At 36.7% G+C, this 23,209-nt stretch overlaps 1 protein-coding gene across 3 annotated transcripts in view; it reads right to left on the reverse strand.

Annotated features, from left to right (window-relative positions):
- NRDC (nardilysin convertase) overlaps positions 1–23,209 on the reverse strand; it is an 88,790-nt gene that overhangs the window by 8,918 nt on the left and 56,663 nt on the right. For 2 of the 3 annotated variants that reach the window (XM_032160817.3, XM_032160820.2), the window contains 14 exons: positions 22,068–22,125; positions 20,350–20,423; positions 18,604–18,673; positions 16,857–16,934; positions 15,251–15,371; positions 15,109–15,167; positions 14,593–14,647; positions 12,570–12,674; positions 10,847–10,970; positions 9,880–9,966; positions 7,235–7,354; positions 5,951–6,002; positions 4,820–4,970; positions 1,641–1,768 (listed from right to left, as the gene is read on the reverse strand). In XM_032160817.3, coding sequence (XP_032016708.1) covers positions 1,641–1,768; positions 4,820–4,970; positions 5,951–6,002; positions 7,235–7,354; positions 9,880–9,966; positions 10,847–10,970; positions 12,570–12,674; positions 14,593–14,647; positions 15,109–15,167; positions 15,251–15,371; positions 16,857–16,934; positions 18,604–18,673; positions 20,350–20,423; positions 22,068–22,125 — 1,282 coding nt within the window. The remainder of the gene's footprint in view (positions 1–1,640; positions 1,769–4,819; positions 4,971–5,950; positions 6,003–7,234; positions 7,355–9,879; positions 9,967–10,846; positions 10,971–12,569; positions 12,675–14,592; positions 14,648–15,108; positions 15,168–15,250; positions 15,372–16,856; positions 16,935–18,603; positions 18,674–20,349; positions 20,424–22,067; positions 22,126–23,209) is intronic. The other variant, XM_058441856.1, reaches the window with a different exon arrangement.

Consider the following 23,209-nt stretch of genomic DNA (forward strand, 5'->3'; position numbering starts at 1 on the left):
ACTAACATCTATGACTCAATTTCTTCATTTGTAAAATAGGGGAAGTATTCGTGAGAGGTAACCGTTTTGGATAGAATTAAATTAATGAATTTATATAAAAGTTCTTAGATCTAGCACAAAAATCTTCAACAAACAGGTTTATTATTATTCTATCTTTTATAAAGTAAATTTCAGGAGCTGAATTTTAATAAAATAGAAGGTTGTGTTTAATAATGTATTTTTATAAATAAAGTAGTATTCATGAGTTATTGGCAGGGCTATTCACTGTATCAATGGTTGCAGATAACTCGCCTTTTTTTATTATTATACTTTAAATTCTAGGGTACATGTACACAATGTGCAGGTTTGTTATGGTATACATGTGCCATGTTAGTTTTGCTGCACCCATCAACTCGTCATTTACATTAGGTATTTCTCCTAATGCTATCCCTCCCCCAGCTCCCCCATTCCCCAACGGGCCCCGGTGTGTGATGTTCCTTCCCTGTGTCCATGTCCTTTCTAACATATATCTGGTTAATAGTTTTTGTAACTTTCTGTGATCAGAATATCAGTTATTACGTGACTGACTCCTAATCCCTTCTAATTCTGGAAACTGATGGGTTCATTATAGCTGTGTCAAAAGCAGAACCTTTACGCTGTTCACTATTTATAGATGCCCAGGGCAAAAATGTCAAGTAGGGGCTAGCAGTCATGTGCACAAAGGGGTAGGTCTGTTCAGAGGACTTTTCTCTCCCTCCCACAGGCTCTACCTGCTAATAGAGGGTACCCCAGAGGGATACTTTTTTCTGATTCACGCAAAAGTATCCCACAGGCTACAATTAGCCCTGGACTAAAGTAGTAAGAACAGGCTCTGAATGAAGGCCCAAGGGGGTTGCCTGTGAGCAGAGGGTTTAAGTATTAGCATACAGACTGTGTAGCTGCCTTTCTGCTCTCTTCTGGAAGCTTGGCTGAATTCTGGATAGTTAAGATTGCTAGATAAGTGACATGTTTAGTAATTTAACTCAGCTACTAATTACCAACATACTAAAATCACCAGTAAATACTTCTTCTGGTTTGTTTTTTGTTTTTTTACGAGACAGGGTCTATCTCTGTCATGCAGGCTGGTGTGCGGTGGCATGATCATGGTTCACTGCAGCCTCAACCTCCTGGGCTCAAGCAATCCTCCCACCTCAGTCTGCCAAGTAGCTAGGACTACAGGCATGTGCCACCACACCCAGCTAATTTTTAAATTTTTTTGTAGAGATGAAGTCTTGCTATATTGCCCAGGCTAGTCTTGAACTTCTAGGTGTGTGATCCTCCCACCTCAGCCTCTCAAAGTGCTGGGATTACAGGTATAAGCTACCATGCCCGGCCCAAAACCAGTACTTCTTTAACTATTATTTAGGTATAATGATTGGTGAAAACACCCTTCTTTACTTTTAGTCTCTACAGTAGGCTGCTTTCAGTTCCATTCACAGCTAGCTACATAAGCTGGGTTTAGAAATACTATAACACTATGGACGGGTTTCCTAAACTATAGCACAATTCAAACATGGATGAAAATTAGCACTGAAACTATAGCCTTATCCCCCACACCTACCCACTAGGAAGACTAATACTTTCAGGTCCTCAAAATATAAGCTCATCTCATTTATACCCACTTGGCCAAAGTCTCGGGCTTGATGAGGATGTTAAAGTAGGTCTTCTTCAACTGCTCAGTTATCATTGTAAAGACAGCTGGTGTGGAATTGAACTCAGCTAAGTAGTCAATAATGAGCTGAAACAGTAGCTAAAAGAAAAAGAAGGAAGCACTTTAAGAAGCATGGAAATCCACTAGGTATTAGGGAGGGAAATGTTTCTCTTTGGTTTTTACCAGGTACCCAGCATGGTACTAGGCATTGTGGGGGGACATAAGAAAATTACTAACAACTCAATTCGTTTGTTTGTTTGGGTGTTACCTGGAGACAGGATATCACTCTGGTCACCCAGGCTGGAGTGCGGTGGTACTATCGACCGTAATTCATTGTAACCTCGAATGCCTGGGCTCTAGCCATACTCCCACCTCAGCCTCCTGAGTAGCTGGGACTACAGACAGGGGCCACCGTGCCCCGCTAATTTTTTTGCTTTTGTACAGACAAGGTCTTCTTATGTTGCCAGGCTGGTCTCAAACTCGTGGCCTCAAGTGATCCTCCTGCCTCAGCCTCCTGGCCTCAAAGAATCTTAAGGGTCCAAAATTCTAAATAATTGTCAAATTTGGAACAATTCTTCCTTTTTTATCATTTCATGGGTGTTCTCAATAAGATTTGTAGTTTGTCTTTAGATAGATCCTATACTTTTCCTGTTTATTCTTAGCCACTTTATTGGTTTTTTTTCTCAATATTGTAAATAAATGTAAGATTGTTTCCATCCATTTGTTTCTTTTTTTAAGAGACAGAGCCTTGCTATATCGCACAGGCTAGTGGCACGATCATAGCTAAGTATCCTCAAACTCAAGTATTTCTGCTGCCTCAAACTCCGGAGGAGTTGGGACCACCGGCACATCCCACTGTGCCTGGCTTCCATTTCTAAGTGGTTACTGCTACTATGGGGGGAAAAAGCCATTGATTCTGATATACTAGTCTTTTGACCAGCCATATCACACCTAACTTTTTTTTTTTTAATTTTAGTGGTATATGAGGTTTTCTAAGAATACAATCATATCATCTGCAAGGAAAAATATTTTTTCCAAAAAAGTTTTTATTTCATTTTTTCATCTTACTGTAATAGCCAGAACCTCTAAAACAATAACAGAATAATAGAGATGATTGTGGATTATTCTTGGCTTGTTGCTGATGTCAGTGTTCATCATTTTATCAGTTAATGTAATGTCTGCTGATAGTTCTTTACTTGAGGTTTTTTGGTTTTTTTTGTTTTTTTTTTGAGAAGGAGTCTTGCTCTATTGCCCAGGCTGGAATGCAGTGGTGCAATCTCAGCTCACTTCAAGCTCCACCTCCCAGGGTCACACCATTCTCCTGCCTCAGCCTCCTGAGTAGCGGAGACTACAGGCGCCCGCCACCATGCCTGGCAAATTTTTTGTATCTTTAGTAGAGACAGGGTTTCACTGTGTTAGCCAGGATGATCTTGATCTCCTGACCTCGTGATCCGCCTACCTTAGCCTCCCAAAGCACTGGGATTTCAGGCGTGAGCCACCGCGCCAGGCTGAGGTTTTTATACTTAATTAATTTCCTTCCATTGCTATTTATTAGGAATGCCAACTCAAATTTATCAAATGATTTATCAGCATTTATCACTATATTCATACAGTGGTTCTCCTTTGATTTGTGTTATGGTGACTTACAATCATCAATTTCCTAATATTCCACAACCCTAGCATTCCTGGTACTTGAATTATTCTTTTTGCTAAACTGGATTTAATTTTTAGAAAGTTTACATCTATATTCTACAGATAAAATTGATCTCTAGTTTTCTATACATACATACATACATATATATATATATGTTCTATATTAGGTTTTAATATTAAGGCTAAGTAAGTCTCACAAATTCAAGAACATCAAATACTTTTCCATGGTTTGTATTTTTAATAAGCTCTCCAGGTAATTCTAAAACATATTTTCCAAATGACAACCACTGAATTAAGCTTTAATCTGCTTGAAACTTAAGCTACATTATATTTAGGCCTTAGAAGGTTGACAAAGTAAAATATTCCATGGTGTCTCCTTCTGAGACCAATCTTTGTTCCGTGGGGAGATGAAGAAGGGAAAAGGCATAAAAAGGTGAGAGCTATACTCTTCTCTCGGGTTTTTGCCCAGATGAAGGCTATTACCACCTAGCACAGGTCTTTCTGGCAGGTCCTTTCCTCTAAAATTTTTCTTGTATAAACCTATTTCCCTAAATCTTAATATATATGCTACCCAAGAAACCTAGATATAAAATTTATTATTGAGTATCTGATATTACTTTACCTGGTATTCAGTAATCTAACTCTCTTAGCTAACAACCCATTATTTTTCCCTCCTCTTATGAAGTTTTTGATGAAGCAATACTAGAATATATTTCTCACTAAGAGATTAATAACTGACATGATACAGACCCTGTTTCGAAAAGGCTCATAAACTTAGAAGGGAAACAAGACACACATACTTGAAACAATGAGAAGGAGCATAAGATAAGGAAGTAAGGGCACAAGCATTTGAGTTCTACTCCATTTCAGACAAAACACCAAATTTGTTATTCCACAGCCAGCATGGAGGCTCACGCCTATAATCCCAGCACTTTCAGAGGCTGAGGCAGGCAGATCACTTGAGGTCAGGAGTTCGAGACCAGCCTGGCCAACATGGAGAAACCCCATCTCTACTAAAAATACAAAAATTAGCTGGGTGTGGTGGTGCGTGCCTGTAGTCCCAGCTACTCAGGAGGCTGAGGCATGAGAACTGATTGAACCTGGGAGGCGGAAATTGCAGTGAGCCAAGATCACACCACTGCATTCCAGTCTGGGTGATAGAGTAAGTATCTGTCTCAAAAAAAAAAAGTTATTCCTATATGGTAAAAAATTTAGCTAGAACCAATCCTAAATGCCAGTGTTGGTTGTGGAGAAACTGACAGCAAATGGAAGTGCAATCAATCCTAAAGCACGGGCTATAATCCCATGCACTGCCAGTAATTAATGAAACATATGTATAGTCAGTCACAGTTAGAATAGCTGTCATAAGCCAAGAATATTCAAGATAATCCACATTAATAAACATTTATTTCTCTGTACAGCATCCCATGCACAAACCTCTATATAAATATGGTATTTTAATGCTCTCTATAAGGAAAATAGAGTACTTGTACTTACAGGTAGTTTGTGGTTAAATCCTTTCACTCGAATAATTAAACCATGTTCTCCAGCTACCAGTTTATACTCCAGCTGTGCCACATCTGCTTCATAAGCTGGTTCCGCAAGGTTATGCGTAAGGATATTGACAAAGATATCAAAGAGGACCACACTAAGAAGTACAAAATGCAAATGGCATCTTTAATTGGTAAGAAAGACACATGAAGTAGATTTGCTTCAATTTAGAGTAAGCAGCTTCATTCTTAGAAAGTATAAATTCTCTACTCCAGAATGTAAAAGGTAATACAGCTTATTCAGGATTCAGTTTCAGAGGTGTATTACAGAATTCCTACCTTCAGCAGTGTTTCCCAATCTTTTTCATGTCATGTACACATACAAAATGATAATATTTATATTGTACAATGAGGTAAATGGAATAGGCATCAGCAGCACTGGCCTGAGGTTCTGTCTACCCTCCAAGTCTAGGCATTCTGAGTAATTAAAAATATGAGTTCGGGAATGCATTTTTTAGAGTGAATATTAACAAATTCTAGTGTTGCTTGTCATTTTAAGTTTGGATTTTACAGTCAAGTAGGAAAAGAAAGAAGAACTGCACCAACATTTCCCAAGTATCTCCTATGTTCAGACACATTTCCCAAGTATCTCCTACGTTCATATACATTTCCCAAGTATCTCCTATGTTCAGATACACTTTAGGCTGTCCGACCTCCCACAATGAAAGCTATCTACATAAATATATAAGGGATTTGCTAAGAACAGGAACAATCACATTCCTTGGTATTCTATAAATACAGAATCAACAGATCCATCAGTCTCATTATAGACTGGACACTCACCCAAACTGATCCTTAAGGATTTTTCCCCATCCAGTAACTGGGAACTAATTGCTCTAGTCTACACTATCAGCATGTTTTACCAATGGGTGCTGGTAATGGAGCAGCCACAGTTCCATTTTAATGTTTGGTAATAATACAAATAACTTGTTTGGCGTACAGAAGAAAATACATAAATCAGCAACATAGCTCAAATATGGATAGAGAAAATGACAGAATGATTTAGAATGAAACAGACAAAATAGTTTTTCAATAACTAAAAAATATATCTTCCAGAAAAAAAAAGACAGTTGCTTACTTTGCTGCAGATTTCTGTATCAAGGGTGAAATTAGATGGAAACGTATATATGCTAAAAGAAAAAAGACCATAGATAAAAAAGGTTAGGGGCCTCAAATATTTTATACATCTGTTATTTTCCCCAATACATATATTTTTTTAATTCTGAAGTAAACTACTAATCCTTAAATCCTCATTACATCTTTATTCTTAAGGGTTTTTAAAAAGTAGTATTTACCATTCCAAATAAAGAGTTCCAAAAGGCATTCTTTATGGGAAGACCAGACATATGGGCAGATACATAGAGAGGCCTATAAATACTCTTATTTATTAATAGCTTCAGTCAGGAAAAATTTTTAGAGGACAGATGTTAAGAACATTAAGGGAACAACCCCAACGTTCACACAAATTTACAGCAGAGGCTTTCCAAGGAAACTGAATTTAAGGAGATTTTTAGAAACTCATAAGCTATTCAAAAAAAATGATGAAAATAACTTCCCAATAAACTCAAGATTCCCACAGAGCTACAATATAGTTGTGTTTTGAGGTTGGGGATATGGGTTAAATGACATACAAGAGCACCCAGCCTATGATTCCATGTGGCTTCAATAAGTTCCTTATGCTATGTTCAAGAACAGAACAGTAAAAAGCAACACAGTTAGGGCCACAACATTACAGATAAGGACTTTAGAGTCTACTTAACTCTATACTATGCTTCCTTTATGCTGAAAACAAAATGGTAGAAGGAGGCAGTTGGTGGGGCTTTCACATTTGTAATGCTGGACTAGGCTATCTATTATGTCTATGAATAATTCTATTGTGTATTCTTATCTCTTTTTAAAAACAACGTTCAAATAACACCACTTCCTTAAGATGGCCAAATACCTGGCTCTGCTTTCATTTAACTGAAAGAAAAAAACCTAAAAACAATTTCATTCTAGCCTTAAATTTTCATTTCCTGGACACTGGAGTGTCCATAAGGATTTCTGTGACAGCATAGGAGCACAGTATAAATCTCGTAGATAAGCCTAGAAAAGGTCTTCAAACGGAAGGGGAAGAGGAAAGAGAAGCAGGTGATATACACAGGAGAAACAAGTTACTGCAAAGTGGAGAAATATTTGTTTTATTTATTTTACTCCTTTTAGGGAGGGTGAGAGGGTGTCAAGGTGGCTGATAGAGGCACCCAGCCCCAGCCTCCTCCACAAAGGAAGACCAAAATAGCAAGAAGATAATCACATGTGAAACAGAGCATCTAAAAAGAACACTGGAATTCAGCAGGGAAGTAACAGGAGGGCAACATTTTACCTTTGGGGATTTTAAATTTGTTGTCTTTCTTATACCACAGGCAACCTTGTGGAGTATTCACAATTTTAACTGGGTATTCTGTTTCCGGGCAATCGAAAGCCTTCAACGTAAAGTCCGTGGCTAATAAAAGAAGATAATAATAATTCACTCAAGTATTTCAGCAGGAGCCCCAGTAATCTGTTATTGGCTTCAGGAGTCTAAGTAACTTTTCTCTGTGGTAAAAATAAGCCAAATTCCAATGCTGGAATACATTAAATTAGTAGACCAATACTGAAGGGAAAACTATGTTGGTCTTAAAATAAATAAACCCTAAAGATCTGGAATTTCCCAAGAACTGATTCTGGTTGCTATACATTCTGCTTCATTCCCTTTCTTAAAGACAATTTTAACTGAGAGAGGAGCCTTTAGTCAGGATAGTTTCATAAACCAGTTTATTAAACAATCCATTAATTCATAAGAATGCCTTTTACCAACCTTATGCTATACATTTGAAAAGTTACAAAATAGTTCTGCTCAAAGTCAAACTTGTCCTTTTGGTTAATTAAAACAACAGTTTCATCAACACATAGATGAAAAATAGCTAATTTTTAAAATTTGAGTACTTGCTATATTTAGGTAAAAGAGCTGGATTTGGTAGGCATGGTGGCTCATGCCTGTAATCCCAACACTTTAGAAGGCTGAAGCAGGAGGATCACTTGAAGCCAGGAGTTTGAGACCAGCCTGGGCAACACAGAGAGACCACATCTCTAGAAACAAATAAAAAATTAGCTGGGCATTGTGGTGTGCACCTGTAATCCCAGCTACTCAAGAGGCTGACACAGGAGGACTGCTTGAGTTCAGCAGGTCAAGGCTGCAGTGAGCCATGATCATGCCACTGCACTCCAACCTGGGCAACAGAGTAAAACCCTAACTCAAAAAACTAAAATAATAAGCTAACTGGGTTGTTTAGATTATTTACAGTTCAAGATATGAAACTGAAATGTCTAACATAGATAATGCTTTTTTTTTTTTTTTTTTTTTTTTGGTGTGTGTGATGGAGTTTCACTCTTGTTGCCCAGGCTGGAGTGCAACGGTGCAATCTCAGCTCACCGCAACCTCGGCCTCCTGGGTTCAAGTGATTCTCCTGCCTTAGCCTCCCAAATAGCTGGGATTACAGGCATGCACCACCACGCCTGGCTAATTTTGTATTTTTTAGTAGAGATGGGGTTTCTCCATGTTCCTCAGGCTGGTCTCAAACTCCTGACCTCAGGTGATGCACCCGCCTTGGCCTCCCAAAGTGCTGGAATTACAGGCATGAGCCACGGCACCTGGCTAATACTTTTTTTAAAAGGCTTTTTTTTCCTAATGGAAGGGAGATTCACATAACATAAACTTAGCTATTTCAAAGTGAACAATTCAGAAGCATTAATACGTTCACAATGTTGTGCAACTACCACTTCTTGCTAGTTCAAAATCATTTTCATCACCCCAAAAGGAAACCCCCTACTCCTTAAGGGACTGCTCCTCATTACCCACTCACCTCAGCCCCTAGCAATCATCAGTCTATGTTCTGTCTCTATGGATTTATCTATTCTGAACATTTCGTATACATGGACTTATCTGTGACCTTTTGTGTCTAGCTTCTTTCACTTAGCATGATGTTTCCAAGGTTCTTCCCCATTATAGCATGTATCAGTACTACACTTCTTATGAGTAATATTGTAAAGTATGTATACATCACGATTTGTTTATACATTCATCCACTGATGGACATTTGGGCTGTTTCCATCTTTTGAGTATTGTGAATAGTGCCGTGTGAACATGAAGGTCCATGTATTTGTTTGAGTACCTATTTTCAATTATTTTGGGTATATACTTAGACATGTAATGAATGGCTGGGAAATACAGTGTTCTGAGTAAATTACAGTTATAAGCAACTTTAAAACCTTGGACCTAGGATTGGTAGCTTTCAATTATTTTTTTCTGCAACTCACTTAGAAATATGTTTTCCACTGCAAGCTAGTAGACAGGCAGATATCTGAAACAAAACTTCTTAAAATAACATTCTTTCTACATGCAATGATTTGCTATTTTCTATTCTAACTGATTTTTTAATGCTTTCATGGCTCATTACACTGACCTTACAATCTATTATATTGACTTCACAACTTTCTAATGGGCTGCCACCTGCAGTTTGAAAAGCAATAGAACAATCTGGCAAGATAATGGCAATCCCTAAGGAGACTGGTATGAAAGGATCAGCTATGCTATACAAGATAAAGCATAAACTTCAGGGTCCCAAGATCTGTGTTTAAATCCTGGTTTCTCATTCACCAACTGAATAGTCTTGTACCAGTCACTTTGCTTTTTTGACCCCCAGTTTTCTCATCTGGAAAAGTAAGAAAATAGTAATGCCAACCTCAGAATGTTACTGGGAATCTCAAATATAAATTCCTATGATACTTTGTAAAATATAATGTGCTATACAGGTGCCTATTAGTACATGGATGGATTATGTATAAAAATTGCTATTTTAGGTGCAGGAAATCAACATGGCACATGGATACATATGTAACAAACCTGCACATTGTGTACATGTACCCTAAAACCCTAAAGTATAATAAAAAAAAAATTATGGGAAAAAAAAAAATTGCTATTTTACTGACCTATGTACTTGTTTTCAGCTGGAAGATGAAGATCTGGATTTAATTCGAAATTACTATTCCACAGTTCAGCCCAAGAGTTTTCAATATCTGTAAAGGAGAAAAATAAACTGACCCAATAAACAATACAATGTTCAACATTCTCTTAATAATAAACTAGTTATCAACTGGCCTACAAATCAATTCTCCTTTCTCAGAAAAACTGTGACTGACACATATCCAGGCATTCTGGAATCGTGCTACTCAGAGTGTGATCCTAGCAGCACTGGCATCACCTGGGAGATTGTCAGAAATGCAGAATCTGGCCGGGCACGGTGGCTCACACCTGTAATCTCAACACGTTGGGAGGCTGAGGTGGGTGGATCACCTAAGATCAGGAGTTCGAGACCAGACTGACCAACATGGTGAAACCCCAGAGAGGTTTCTACTAAAAATACAAAATTAGCTGGGCATAGTAGCATATGCCTGTAATCCCAGCTACTTGGGAAGCAGGGGCAGGAGAATTGCTTGAACCCAGGGGGCAGAAGAAGTTGCACTGAGCCAAGATCACGCCATTGCACTCCAGCCTGGGCAGCAAGAGCAAAACTCCGTCTCAAAAAAAAAAAACAAAGAAAAAAGAGAAACGCAGAATCTCAGGCCCTACCCAGACCCTCTGAATCAGAATCTGTATTTTATTAAGATCTCCAGGCGACAAAAATGCACACTGACATTTGAGAAGCATTCTTCTAAAACTAAGTCAAAACTCTGCCCCCCAAATACCAAGGTAACAGAATTTTTTCACTAGTTAGTAAATATAAACATAGCAGAAAATAACTTCCTGTGCAGTAGTATAAGTAATTTTCATTTCAAAGTGAACTTTTTAAAAAATTATACTTTTTTCCACCTCTAGAACCATTAAATTATTAAAGAATAAACATTTCCAGGTAAGTTAAATATACCTAAATGTAAGACAATTGTTAAAATATTTTACCTTCTATACTATACTGAGTTCCAAACCATTTCTCCTTGAGGTCACATTTTCCCTCATTAGCACCAGACAGTAAAACAAGATTTGCTTTTTGAGGAACTAGCTGATTCAAGGCTTCACCAATGACCTAGTAAAGTGGGAAGAGGGGAAAGAGATACACACACACAATTTTAACCTAATACATCTCTGTTAAAAAGGCAAAAATCACATTGTTAGGCACCTCCAAGATCTATGCTCATAAAAATACCTACAGTTCATGAACACCCTAATTTACAAAGTCTCATCAGTGTTTCAAAAACTTTTTTCCTACTTTATTGAGGTATAGTTGACAAATATCAAGTATATTCTTGATAATGCTTTAAACAGTGTTTATCTTAAATCCTACATATTAACAGCATTAGCAGTAAAAATAGCTATCCTTTACTACTAAGCTTCTACTGTGAGCCAGGAAGTATTTAACATACATTATTTCATTTATTCCTAAAAACAATCCTAAGATATACTTATTTACACAAAGTAACAGTCAGCTTTGGGTAATGGTTAAGTAATTTGCTCAGGTTAAAGATTATGTAACTTGTACAGAATAACCAGCTAGAAGTGGCAAAAGTGGAGTTCTAACTAAATTTGTACATGCTACCAAGGACTATGCTCCTAAGAGCTATGTTTTATATCACTTCATATCCAGGAATCAGCAAAACACTGCCAAGGTAGGGCCTCCTTCAATAATCCTCCAGCTACAATAAGGACTAAACAGAATTTTGTGGCTTAGTTTGGAGCCTTAACTACTACTTAAACACCATTTATTTAAGTATAAAACAACAAATGGTGGTTCAGAAAAAAACACAACCAGCCACTACCGGGCACAACCATCCTAGTGACGTGGCAAGAATGTGTGGTTGTTCCTTCCTCCTTTACCTTTCCCTGTCCTCTTTAAAATTAATAGTTTAGGAACGTCTATGCTAAAATTTCTCAAGGAATGTCCTATGTTATAATTTCTTAATCTCAGCACTATTAACATCTTGGGTCAGATAACTATTGTAGGATCCTGTCTTCTACATTATAGGACATTTAGCAGCATCCCTGGCTTCTACCCACTGGATCCCAGGAACACCCCACGCCCCATCCTGAGTTGTGACAACCAAAATGTCTCCAGACAGTGACAAATATCCCCTGGAAGGCAAAAGTCACCTCTGGTTGACACGTGCTACCCTGTATGAAACAAAGTGACTTATTCTCCACTAGTGAAGGAATGACCCTGACCAACAATGTATTGGCATGTAACATTATCCCTAAGTCATATGTTTCGAATTCGGGAACCTTACATTTTTTTAATAAATATTTTCAAAATGATTAAAAATTTAATTGTCCTGACTCTCCAACTGAATTAAAAGGTAAGCTAAACAACTACGTATTTTTCACAGGGAAACCACATAATTCTTAGGAATCACTTCATCTATTTCAGTAGATGTTTCAACATTTGAAAATTATTAAAATAGGACCTAACAAGTACTGATTTTGATTTTCTCCTCTTATATTAAAACTTAATTATGTAAAAGAACCATGAGAAATTATTCACAAAACTATTGATACTTCTGTTTAAACAAACAAAAATCCTGACTAAATATAACTAAGTTTTCTTCGTTCCCATGGTTCTTAAATACATCTTCATACTTTCTCACCCTCCTCTTCCCCTAAAAGTAAGTTTTAGGCGTATAAACCTCCTTACTTCTGGCTTGTATTCAAAAAGCAGCTGATCTCCAGTGAGAATGTCCTGCAGTGGGTACAGCTGCATGTTCTCACACATGTTTTCCACATACTCAACTGGATCTGTCTGTAAAGAGGTCAATTATTTCACACCAGAACCTCTCCATTATCATATTTGATTTACCACAACATACAAATACTGTCTCCCCTTCTTATTAACAAGAAAACCAAAAGCTTCTGAACAGATATAACGAGATATAATTGCAGCTTAAGAATCTGATGCTCAGTAGGCTGGACACAGTGGCTCACGCCTGTAATCCCAGCATTTTGGAGGCAGAGGTGGTTAGATTACTTGACACCAGCCTGGGCAACATGGCAAAACCCTGTCTTTACAAAAAATGCAAAAATAAGCCAGGCATGGCAGTGCACGCCTGTAGTGTTGGCTCCTTGGGGAGCTGAGGTAGGAGGGTTGCTTGAGCCCAGGAGGTTGAGGCTGCAGTGAGCTGAGATTGCGCCACTATACTCCAGCGTGGGCAACAGAGCAAGACTCTATCTCCAAAAAAAAAAAAAATTCTAAGAAAATACAGCCATAGCTACTCCCTTAAGGAGCTTAAACTCATACCCCTCAAGCATCATTCTGCGCCCTATAAGTTCTAGTCATATCACAGCCTCTTCATGAGAGCAATTACCACACTGGACTATGAATGCCTGTTTACCAGTCAAGTGCCCCACATGATTATGTGAGCAATAAAGACAGGCGACCTATCACTACAGCACTAAAAACTATTTGTAAGCATGAATCAAATCAATGTAGAAATCAAAATGCGTTGGGCCGGGCACAGTGGCTCATGCCTGTAGTTCCAGCTATTTGGGAGGCTGAGGCAGGAGAATCGCTTGAACCCGGGAGGCGGAGGTTGCAGTGAGCCAAGATCATGCCACCGCACTCCTGCCCGGATGACAGAGTGAGACTCTTTCTCAAAAAAAAAACAAACAAACAAAAAATCAAAATGTGTTGACCAGGCATGGTGGCTCATGCCTGTGATCCTACCACTTTGGGAGGCCAATGCAGGAGGATAACTTGAGCCCAGTTCGAGGTAAGCCTGGGTAACATAGCAAGACCCCGTCTCTAATTAAAATTCTAAAAAAATTAAAATGTGAGTGTCAGATAAAAGTCTTAAGAAGTTATATTAATAAAAACATTATTTCAATTTAAAACTGAAAGAATGATCACCAGTTCACTGATACATGAAATGGAAATATTTTTCCAGAGGAACGCAGTCAATTCAAGTATTTACTGAGCACCCAGATACACAGACTCTTAAAACTGACAGGTCCTTCAGATACCAAGTGGTTCCAGTCCCATGTTTTACAATGAGGAAACATAGTCGGATTTTTCCTGACTAGATGGCTAGATGGCTTGCCTGAGGTCACACAGTGAGTAAACGACAGGCAGAGCAGACATCAGAACTCTGACCTCATAGCATCCCATATGCTTCCCAAAACACCACACCGCCCAGTCCTTTACTAGAAGCCTGGGCTCAAGCAACCTGCCTGCTCGACCTCCCAAAATGCTTGCATTACAGGCATGAGCCACACTGCCCAGCCTGTGAGCCTATTTCAATCAAGGAAAATGCTCTCCTTCCCCTGAACTCCAAAGCACAATGTTTCTAACATTATACATGGTAAATATAAATTACCTTATAGAATGTCTTCACAATACTTGAATTCCCAAAATATTAAATACCATAACAAGTCTCCATGAATGTTTATTGAAGGGATAGATGGATGACTATGTAGATAAATTATTAAGACACATCATCATCTGTGTCATCTGCTTAATCCTCTCACTGCCTTATCTTACTCAATATAAATACTCAAAAACCCAACAGTTAATTTTCAGATAGCTTCAAGGCCACCTGGAGACTCCCATGACACAGAATGACAGAAATTAAAACTCCACCGACACTTTCAAAAAGAGGAACAATGTCGACACCAGTTTCAACTCAGTCACAGATAACATGCAAAAAGAATTTGACTTCCAGTACCTGTTCTTGGTAATGAAATTCATTATCCTCAATTTTCTGAATCTCTTCAAAAATTCTGTAAAGGAGAAAACTATAATTAGAAGATACATTAAAATTTCTGCCTACTTGAGGGAGAAGGGTGGGAGGAGGGAGAGGATCAGAAAAGATAACTATTGGGTAGTAGGCTTAGTACCTGGGTGACAAAATAATCTGTACAACAAACCACCATGACACAAGTTTACCTACATAACAAACCTGCACATATACCCCTGAACCTAGAATAAAAGTTTAAAAAATTCTCAATAGAAACATCAACAATAAAAGAGAAGCATGAAAATAAAGGGATTAGCCACATATGTGTAAAGCCTTAGTGTACACTCACATGTAGAAGGATAAGGATATGGAGCCAATAAAGGAAACAGAGCAGAAAATGCCTGAAAAACCATCAAAGCAAGACTAAAGCATGTCTACTGGCAGCCTGAAGCCTCAAATATACCAAGACTGGCTCCTGGCCTCATTCCAGGAAGTGTTTATTACCTTTTTTCTGGGCCTAGCTTCTGCAGCATTTTTAAATACTGAAAGACAGTGTAAGCAACCTGAAAACAAAACATCCAATTAGTCTTTTGCATAAAATGATATCTACGTAAAAGGAAAAAACAACTGAATTTGAATTATTTACCTCGTAAAAATGTTCATAACCCTCATCAGTCAATGTAATAGAAATGCTGAACACTGAATAAGTAGAATTTTGCTCAAATCCTGTCTCACCATTTCCACCAAACAGTGCAAGAGCCCAGCATCTACAGGTGGGGGAAAAATTAACCCAATCAATATTCCTGGATTGACAGTCTACAGACATTCAAATTAACAAAATATAGAGGCTTTCTATGTAAAATGTGGAAACCTTAGCCTTTGATGTAAACATATACTTTCCAACAGTAAATCTAAAAGTGTGAATTTTAAAAGCACAAGGCCTCCCAAGCAATTGTGGTACATTTAGGAATCACCAGAAGGAAATAACAGTCTTTGCTTAATGCAAATACGAATAGATATGGCAACATAGTAAAACATTAACAGTTTTATTAAGCCAAAACCATTCCTTTTGAAGAGAACAGCACAAAATATTAAAATGACGGCTGCTGGAAAGCATTTTGCTTACCTTTTTTTTTTTTTTTTTTTTAAAATAAAGACAGGGTCTTACAATGTTGCCCAGGCTGGTCTCGAACTCCTGGGCTCAAGCAATCCTCCACCTCGGCCTCCCAAGTGCTGGAATTACAGGCGTGAGCCACCGCGCCCGGCCTCATCATTTTTGAACCTGTCTCCTAGGAGAAGCCTTAAGACACTTCTAATACATACTTACATTGAATGTCAAGTGAGTTCTTTGAGGCTGTCAGCTAACCTACATAGGTTGTCTAAGAAAGAAGCAATGAGACTATACCTTTCCCTGACTAAATTCTGAAAAATTAAAAAGAGAGGACACCAGAATAGAGTCTGCAATTCTAATAAAGCTCAGTAAGGTAGAAAGGTTGTGCACAGCTCAAAGCATATAACATATATTGTGTAAGGTACATATGAACCCAATACCATTAGTTTATTATTTTATAGTTAACTCTCCCCTCTTGGTTTTCTTTGAATGTTCTAGTACAAAAGTGTCTTAAAAATACTTATTTAAATGTCTCATCTATCCTTCCATTCTCATACTATTCATTTATAGAAAAATCAAACAAGGAATTACTTTAATGTATTAGTCCTGATTCTAAAATTATATTTCTATTATTTGGCTATAAGTGACTTAAACAGGTGCTTTAATGCTTAGGAAACATTCTGCTAACATGGCTGCATATACCATTTGCAGTCCCAGCTATTAATTATGATTTACCTACCCAATGAAGTTTTCATTAAAGTCTAGCCTTGGGGGTTGGGAAAGCCTGGAGATCCATAGCATTTAAATAATTGATTTCTTTACCATTCAGTCAAATACAAATTCTTGATTAGAGCTAATTCTTTTATGTAATTCTGGAATCTATTAATTTCATTTATGATTTTTTTAAAATTTTGTGTACAAATAACTTCCAACAATGGGCTAAAAGGTAGGTTACAAGGAAATACACAAATATAATATGGCCATTAAAATAATGTAAGTTATTAAAATGACTATAATTAAGCATTAAATTTTATTCTAGGCTTCCTGGCAGCTAAAGTAAAAGAATGCATTATATAATACTTATTGTATATTATTTTTCAGAGATTGCTATACTGAAAATACTTATTAATTGAATACTTGCTTTTTCCTAAGGAAAGAAAGAATGCTGCCTTTGCCTTCATGTCCAACCAGCCAGGATATATAATGAAGTGGCTTCACCCTTTTAAAAAAATTTAATGGTCAGAAGAAAAAAATAAAAGGTATAAATACACCAGAAAATCTTACCTCTAAGGCTACAATAATTGAAAATATAATCACAAACTTATTCTCACATATGTCCACTAAACATGAAATTGTAATTAATTTAGTAGGAGGGAGATAAAAACAGAAAATATAGTAAAATTAACTCTTTCATTTGAGGTTACTGAAGAGTACAATCATCCCCAAATTTAAGGGCACTACTTTTTCTCTTGGACACCAAACTTACCTGCTCTCATGATAAATCTTTTTGCTTCAACCAATATGAAATGTAGATTCCTTATCGGTTTAGAACCTAATATAGGTATGAATCACTGTCTGTAAAAGCTTTTGGTACTACATTGGGCTCTGCGGTAAAGGGAAATGTGTTGTTCAAAGGGTCAGAAAATCTTGGTTCTAGTTTTAGTTTTTCCTTTAAGTAGATCATGACCTTGAGCAAGATACTTAACCATATTCTTCTTTTTCTCTTCACTTGCCCAACTACTTACTCATAGAGTTTTCATGAAAATGCAATAACAAGTATAAAAATGCTTTATCGCATACTAATAATGTAATAGTCCGAGTAATTGTGCACATGCTGTTCAAATTGTTTTTCCCACTGGCCTCTACTGTAATTTTGTTAAAGTATTCCTACCACAAAGACATACAGAAAAAAATTGAGTTATCTGTATATTTCTGTATATATGAGAAAATTTAATTAGGTTACACAGTTAAATTCAGTAAATTCTTGAAAGTCAAGATATGATTTTCAACTATGTTAAGCAATCCTTAAAGCCCATACAACTTTGTTTAAAATATGAATTTGGCTGGGCACAGTGGCTCACGTCTGTAATCCCAGCACTTTGGGAGGCCAAGGTGGGTGGACTGCTTGGGCCCCACCCCCCAAAAAAGTTAAATTTTTATCAGTTGATTAGCATTTATTTCTAATTAGAAAAGCATTTGTAGGCATTGACTGATCCTTATCTTAAATAATTCTCTGGCCCATGCTATACTGCTCATATAAGATAACTATATAGACAAGTGGAACTCCTTTCCTAATTTGCATAAACCTGCCCTAATTCAGAGGAGTAAATCCTTGGGATTTATGTACCCTAGTCATATTACCGGTCCAAATTATTATTATTTTGAGACAGAGTCTTGCTTTGTTACCCAGGCTGGAGTGCAGTGGTGCAATATCAACTCATTGCAACCTCCACCTCTTAGGTTCAAACAATTCTCGTGCCTCAGCCACCTGAGTAGCTGGGATTACAGGTGTGTGCCACCATGCCTGGCTAGTTTTTTGATATTTTTAGTCGAGACGGGGTTTCACCATGTTGGCCAGTCTGCCAGGCCCAAACTATTTAACTTTACTTTTGACAAGATCAAAACAAATTACAGAAGTCAGCATTCACACTAAACACCTAATTTCAAAGACTTAAGAAAGGCCACTATAACTGAGAAAGCTCTAGTTTTTATGTCCAAAAAATAGTAAAATACATAGCAAGGCTTGAAAGCTCCCCGAGTAATCAAGTTCCAGGTTACCGTAGTGCTATGTTTATAAATTCAGAACCCCCAAACTTAAACCATTTAGCATGCTTTAAAAATTATTCTCACTCGGTTCTAATGAAGTAAATTTTCCCTTAAACTCTTACCTGTAATGTTGCTGTTGAGGAGGAAGTGCCCATGTGATGGTCAGAGCATGAATTTTTCTGATTGGAACAACTAAACAAAAATATTTTCCAGAAGAACAGGTATAAGTGTTTCTCTATAACTGTTACTACATTACAAGAATGTTTAAAATTCAATATATTTATCCTCCAATAAACAAGGGAAGGTTAAGTACAATGCACTTATTATTTCAACTTGCCAATTTTCCAATTCAAATAATGCAATTTTTGTAAATTTCTTTTTTATTTGGTTTCAGAGGTAGAGAAAGCAGGGATAAAAGAACTATGAGGATATGAAATGCTGCTGTGTATGGATCTCTTCTTGCAAGAAAGGATACAAAACTAGGAGTCAGGAGACCCATGGCTGAAATCCAGTCCTACCACTATCTTGCTATATGTGCTTATATGATCTGAGAAAATCACTTGCATTTAAATCTTTCTGAATCTGTTTACTCATAGTAAAATGAGTGAGTTGGGTTAAAGTATCTCTAGGATTCTTCCCAATGCTATTATTCTATGAACAGGCAACCTAAAACCAGAAAGAATACAATCAAAAATAAGTTGTCTCTGGAAAGAGCTAGCTTAATATTAACAGAATGGAGCCAGCAGCAGAAGGGTGTAACAAAACAGTCATTAATTAGAGGAAAGCAAAAGGAAAGAGACTGGTAATGGGGTGAAGAAGAGGGAATACCTACGGCAATTAGTAAAAACAGAAAAAAAAAAAAATCTGCCGTCATAGAATAAAGAAAGAGAGATGGTGAATTAAGAATGTTTCTGCAATATTCACTGTAGGCAAATTGTTCAGTAATTATAATGTAATCACACAACTCATTATGTAGTTATTACAGGTATACTATTAAATGAAACAAAGCAGGAGACAGAATTATATATATACTTTATAATCTCAACTTTGTTAAGAAAATATACCTATTAGAAAATCAGAAAGAAATCAGGAGGCCGGGCGTGGTGGCTCACGCTTGTAATCCCAACACTGTGGGAGGCGAAGGCAGGCGGATCACTTGAGGCCAGGAGTTCAAGACCAGCCTGGCCAACATGGTGAAACCCTGTCTCTACTAAAAATACAAAACTTAGCTGGGCATGGTGGTGAGTGCCTATAACCACTGCCACTCAGCAGGCCGAGGCAGGAAAATCGCTTGAACCTGGGAGGCGAAGCAGTGAGCTGAGATCATGCCATTGCACTCCAGCCTGGACAACAGAGTGAGACTGTCTCAAAAAAAAAGAAAGAAATCCAATACAAATGACTTCTCTTGATGGTAAGATTTAAGGGTGATTTTTCTCCCATTTCTTGACATTTTATATTTTTATTTAGCAAATATTGCTTTCATAATGAATTTAAAAGGAAACTATTTCCAAAGTGTTTTCCCTCTCCTCTATTTTTATTCATTTAAAGGCAAAAAAGAACAGAATATAAATAAAATGAAACATGAATGAAATTTAACAAAACAGAGAACAAAAGGGAAGAAAGGTAAAGCAAGGAGAAAGCATGAAATAGACTGAGTAGCAGCAGGGCACCAGAATCAATCGATCTGCAGCTAGTCAATGGTCTGCTATCTATTATTAATTAGATCTCCATTGCCCATCTACTCCCTTTCCAACCCAGCTGTATTTTCTGTTGTGTTCTCATTTTCAATGAAAATTGGCAGCTTCAATTAGGTTATGGAGAATGTGCTAACATTATTTCAAACAGTTTTAAACTTTTGGTTCACAAACCTCTATAAAGTTTGTTAAATGCTGGTGTGTCAAATGGATCCGTTAAATGGCCAAAGTTTGGTCTGGGTAACCCACTGAAAATAAAACAAATACATACAAATTTAGTTGGCAAAAGCCTTTATAAGCAATACCTTTAGGGATATCTAACTGAGAGATATTTATAATCTATTCTACATACTCCTTCTTGGAAAGCATTCCAGGCATGAACAAATAGATGGCAACACAGCCACAAAATCTTCAGTTACACAATCTGTTCTTAGCCTCAGCCCAATAACTCAAAAGTTTTTACAACTCAAGAGATAGAGAAGAATGAATTTAAAGGACCACCTCTCACCCCAATATTTACTGACTCTATCAGCCCCATTTAATTTCAGTTCTCCTCCTAGACAAAGCCATTTCAGAAAGAAACTTAAACTAGAGATAATACTTTTTTAAAATCAACGATTATACATGAAGTGAATATTAGGTATAAAGCACTATATTAGGCACTGTGGTATTTAAAAGACTTGGTCCCTCCTAGGGGCTTCTACTCTGGTTGAAGATATTGTAACTTTAATATTTCTTCCAAAACACAGCCGATGCAAATTAATATTAAATGCCTTGAAGAATTTTTAACCTGTCTAATTAAGGAACCAAAGTTATTAGTGAATAATATATGAGATTTTTTTTAATGCTCATCAGGGACTGACAGAACCTAATGAATTCCTCTATTAAACTTACACCTCTGATTTCATTAAAGTTTCACATTTGACATTTCCATGGTTCACACTCAAGACTTCTAATCAGAAAAAAAAAAAAAGCCCCACAAATTTGTCATGCTCTTGATTACCTTTACATACCAAAAAGCACTGCTAATTATCAATGGCAATTCATATAAAGCCAAATTAATAATAACCAATCAGTTGTCATTATAAATTATTCTAACATTTTATGCTGGTTTCTTTCATAAATTTAAAATAATTATGTATTAGAAGATTAACTGGGAAAATCCACAGGTTACTCGTCTGATGCAAGAAAAAAATATCTGTTTTCATTAATTTTGTTAAAATGCAAACTACTAGGTATGGGAAGAAAGATTTCATTGCTTCAGAATTAAATTTTTTGTAAACTTTGTAACAAAAAGGTAGCAGTAATGTATCTTTTAAATATTTGTACTATTTTGATGAATTTGAGTGGAGAAAAAATGTTTATATCATCCTGAACTGAAACTCTACATACAATTTCTTATAAAAGAACATCTGGTTTGACTATATGAAATAAGTTTTTCAGGCAGTATGGAAAGTCAGCCATCATCTATTTTTTTTATGGGGAAAACCAGTGCAATATCCAAACAACTGACTTAAAAAAAACAAATTTTCAGAACACAATTTGTCCCAATGCGGGGGATGTAAGTGTGCATATTCTTCTGCCTCTCATATAGTATTTTCTTTTGTATCACAGAAAAGCTCTAAATAAATGTAAAAGGAGGCATAAATTTTTCAGAATTATTGCTTACTATATACATTTACAAGCCTGTAAATTTTGAACTATGGAAATTTGGCTTATCATCTTAGTTTACCCACTCAAAAGCTGTGTGATCTTGACAGTCATTAAGTTTGTTTAGGTCTTAATTCTATCACCTGTATAAAAATAAAAAAGCAAAAAACCTTTGGGACTCATATAAGATAATGCTCTCTTTAACTCTGAAGATGTATGATGTATGAAAATAAATATCTTACTTGTTTGGTATCTGAGAGAAGATTTCAGTCACCCACTTTTCCAAAGTATCCAGTGTTTCTTGGGAGGGGAGGGCAAGGAAGAGACAGGAAAATGCAATGACATTATTCAAGATAGAAATGCAATTAGATTTCTCAGAGATCTTTAGCTACAAAACAAAGGGATATTTTAATTTGGCCATTACTTGCCACTCCTGAACCAGTAATGGATTAACAGGAAAAATAACAGTAGAAAAGAAAACCTTATGACACACAGAATTTTGTGAGACTCCTTTATTTCTCCCTGGTAGAGTTAGAAAAGGCACACAAATTTAACAAAAAATGTATCTTTAGCATTAGGCTAGTGTGAAGGACCAAGAGATAAGAGTATGCCAACCATCCTACGCCCATTCCAAAACTTACATCCTCTTGGAAGGTTTTTCCATACTAACCCATATTACATTAACCTCTCCTTTTTGCCATCTCATCAGTACTTTTATATTCCACTTGTTTTACATTAATTTATACTTGCTGAGGTTTTAACTCACAGGTCTTCTTTTTAGGCTTTATATATACAAATCATACATATATATGATTTATGTTTTCCTTTGATTCACTTCTTATATTTAATAAGAAATTATTCTGAAATGTATAGTAAAAAATAAGATCTAAATGAAAAAGGAAACTTTCTGCTTTATCTGAGTGACCATCATTGAAGAGTATTTGTTAGTTCTACCAGGCACATGAATTTCACTAATTCTCAATAGAGAACCCCATTATATAAAACATGGGATTCAGACTAATCGATTTCTGAATTTATATTACACTATTTATATAGATGTTTGACTCTTAAATGGTATAATTAATGCTAAAATTCTAAATCCTATGAAATCTACATTGTACATAGTTTTCAACAAAACTCTAGCCTAGGCACAGTGGCTGGGACCTGTAATCCCAGCTATCTCAGAGGCAGAGGCAGGAGGATCACCTCAGCCCAGGCATTTGAGGTTACAATGAGCTATGATTGTGCCACTACACTACAGCCTGAATGACAGAGCAAAATCCTACTTGTTAAAAAACAAAAACTCTAGGACTTGTTTTAAAATTTTGAAATAAGCATTAATAAGCTCTTATATCTGCCATCACACAGGAAGAAAATACAAAAG

Source organism: Hylobates moloch, unplaced genomic scaffold (genome assembly GCF_009828535.3).
Source record: "Hylobates moloch isolate HMO894 unplaced genomic scaffold, HMol_V3 SCAFFOLD_8, whole genome shotgun sequence".
NCBI classification, from domain to species: Eukaryota; Metazoa; Chordata; class Mammalia; order Primates; family Hylobatidae; genus Hylobates; species Hylobates moloch.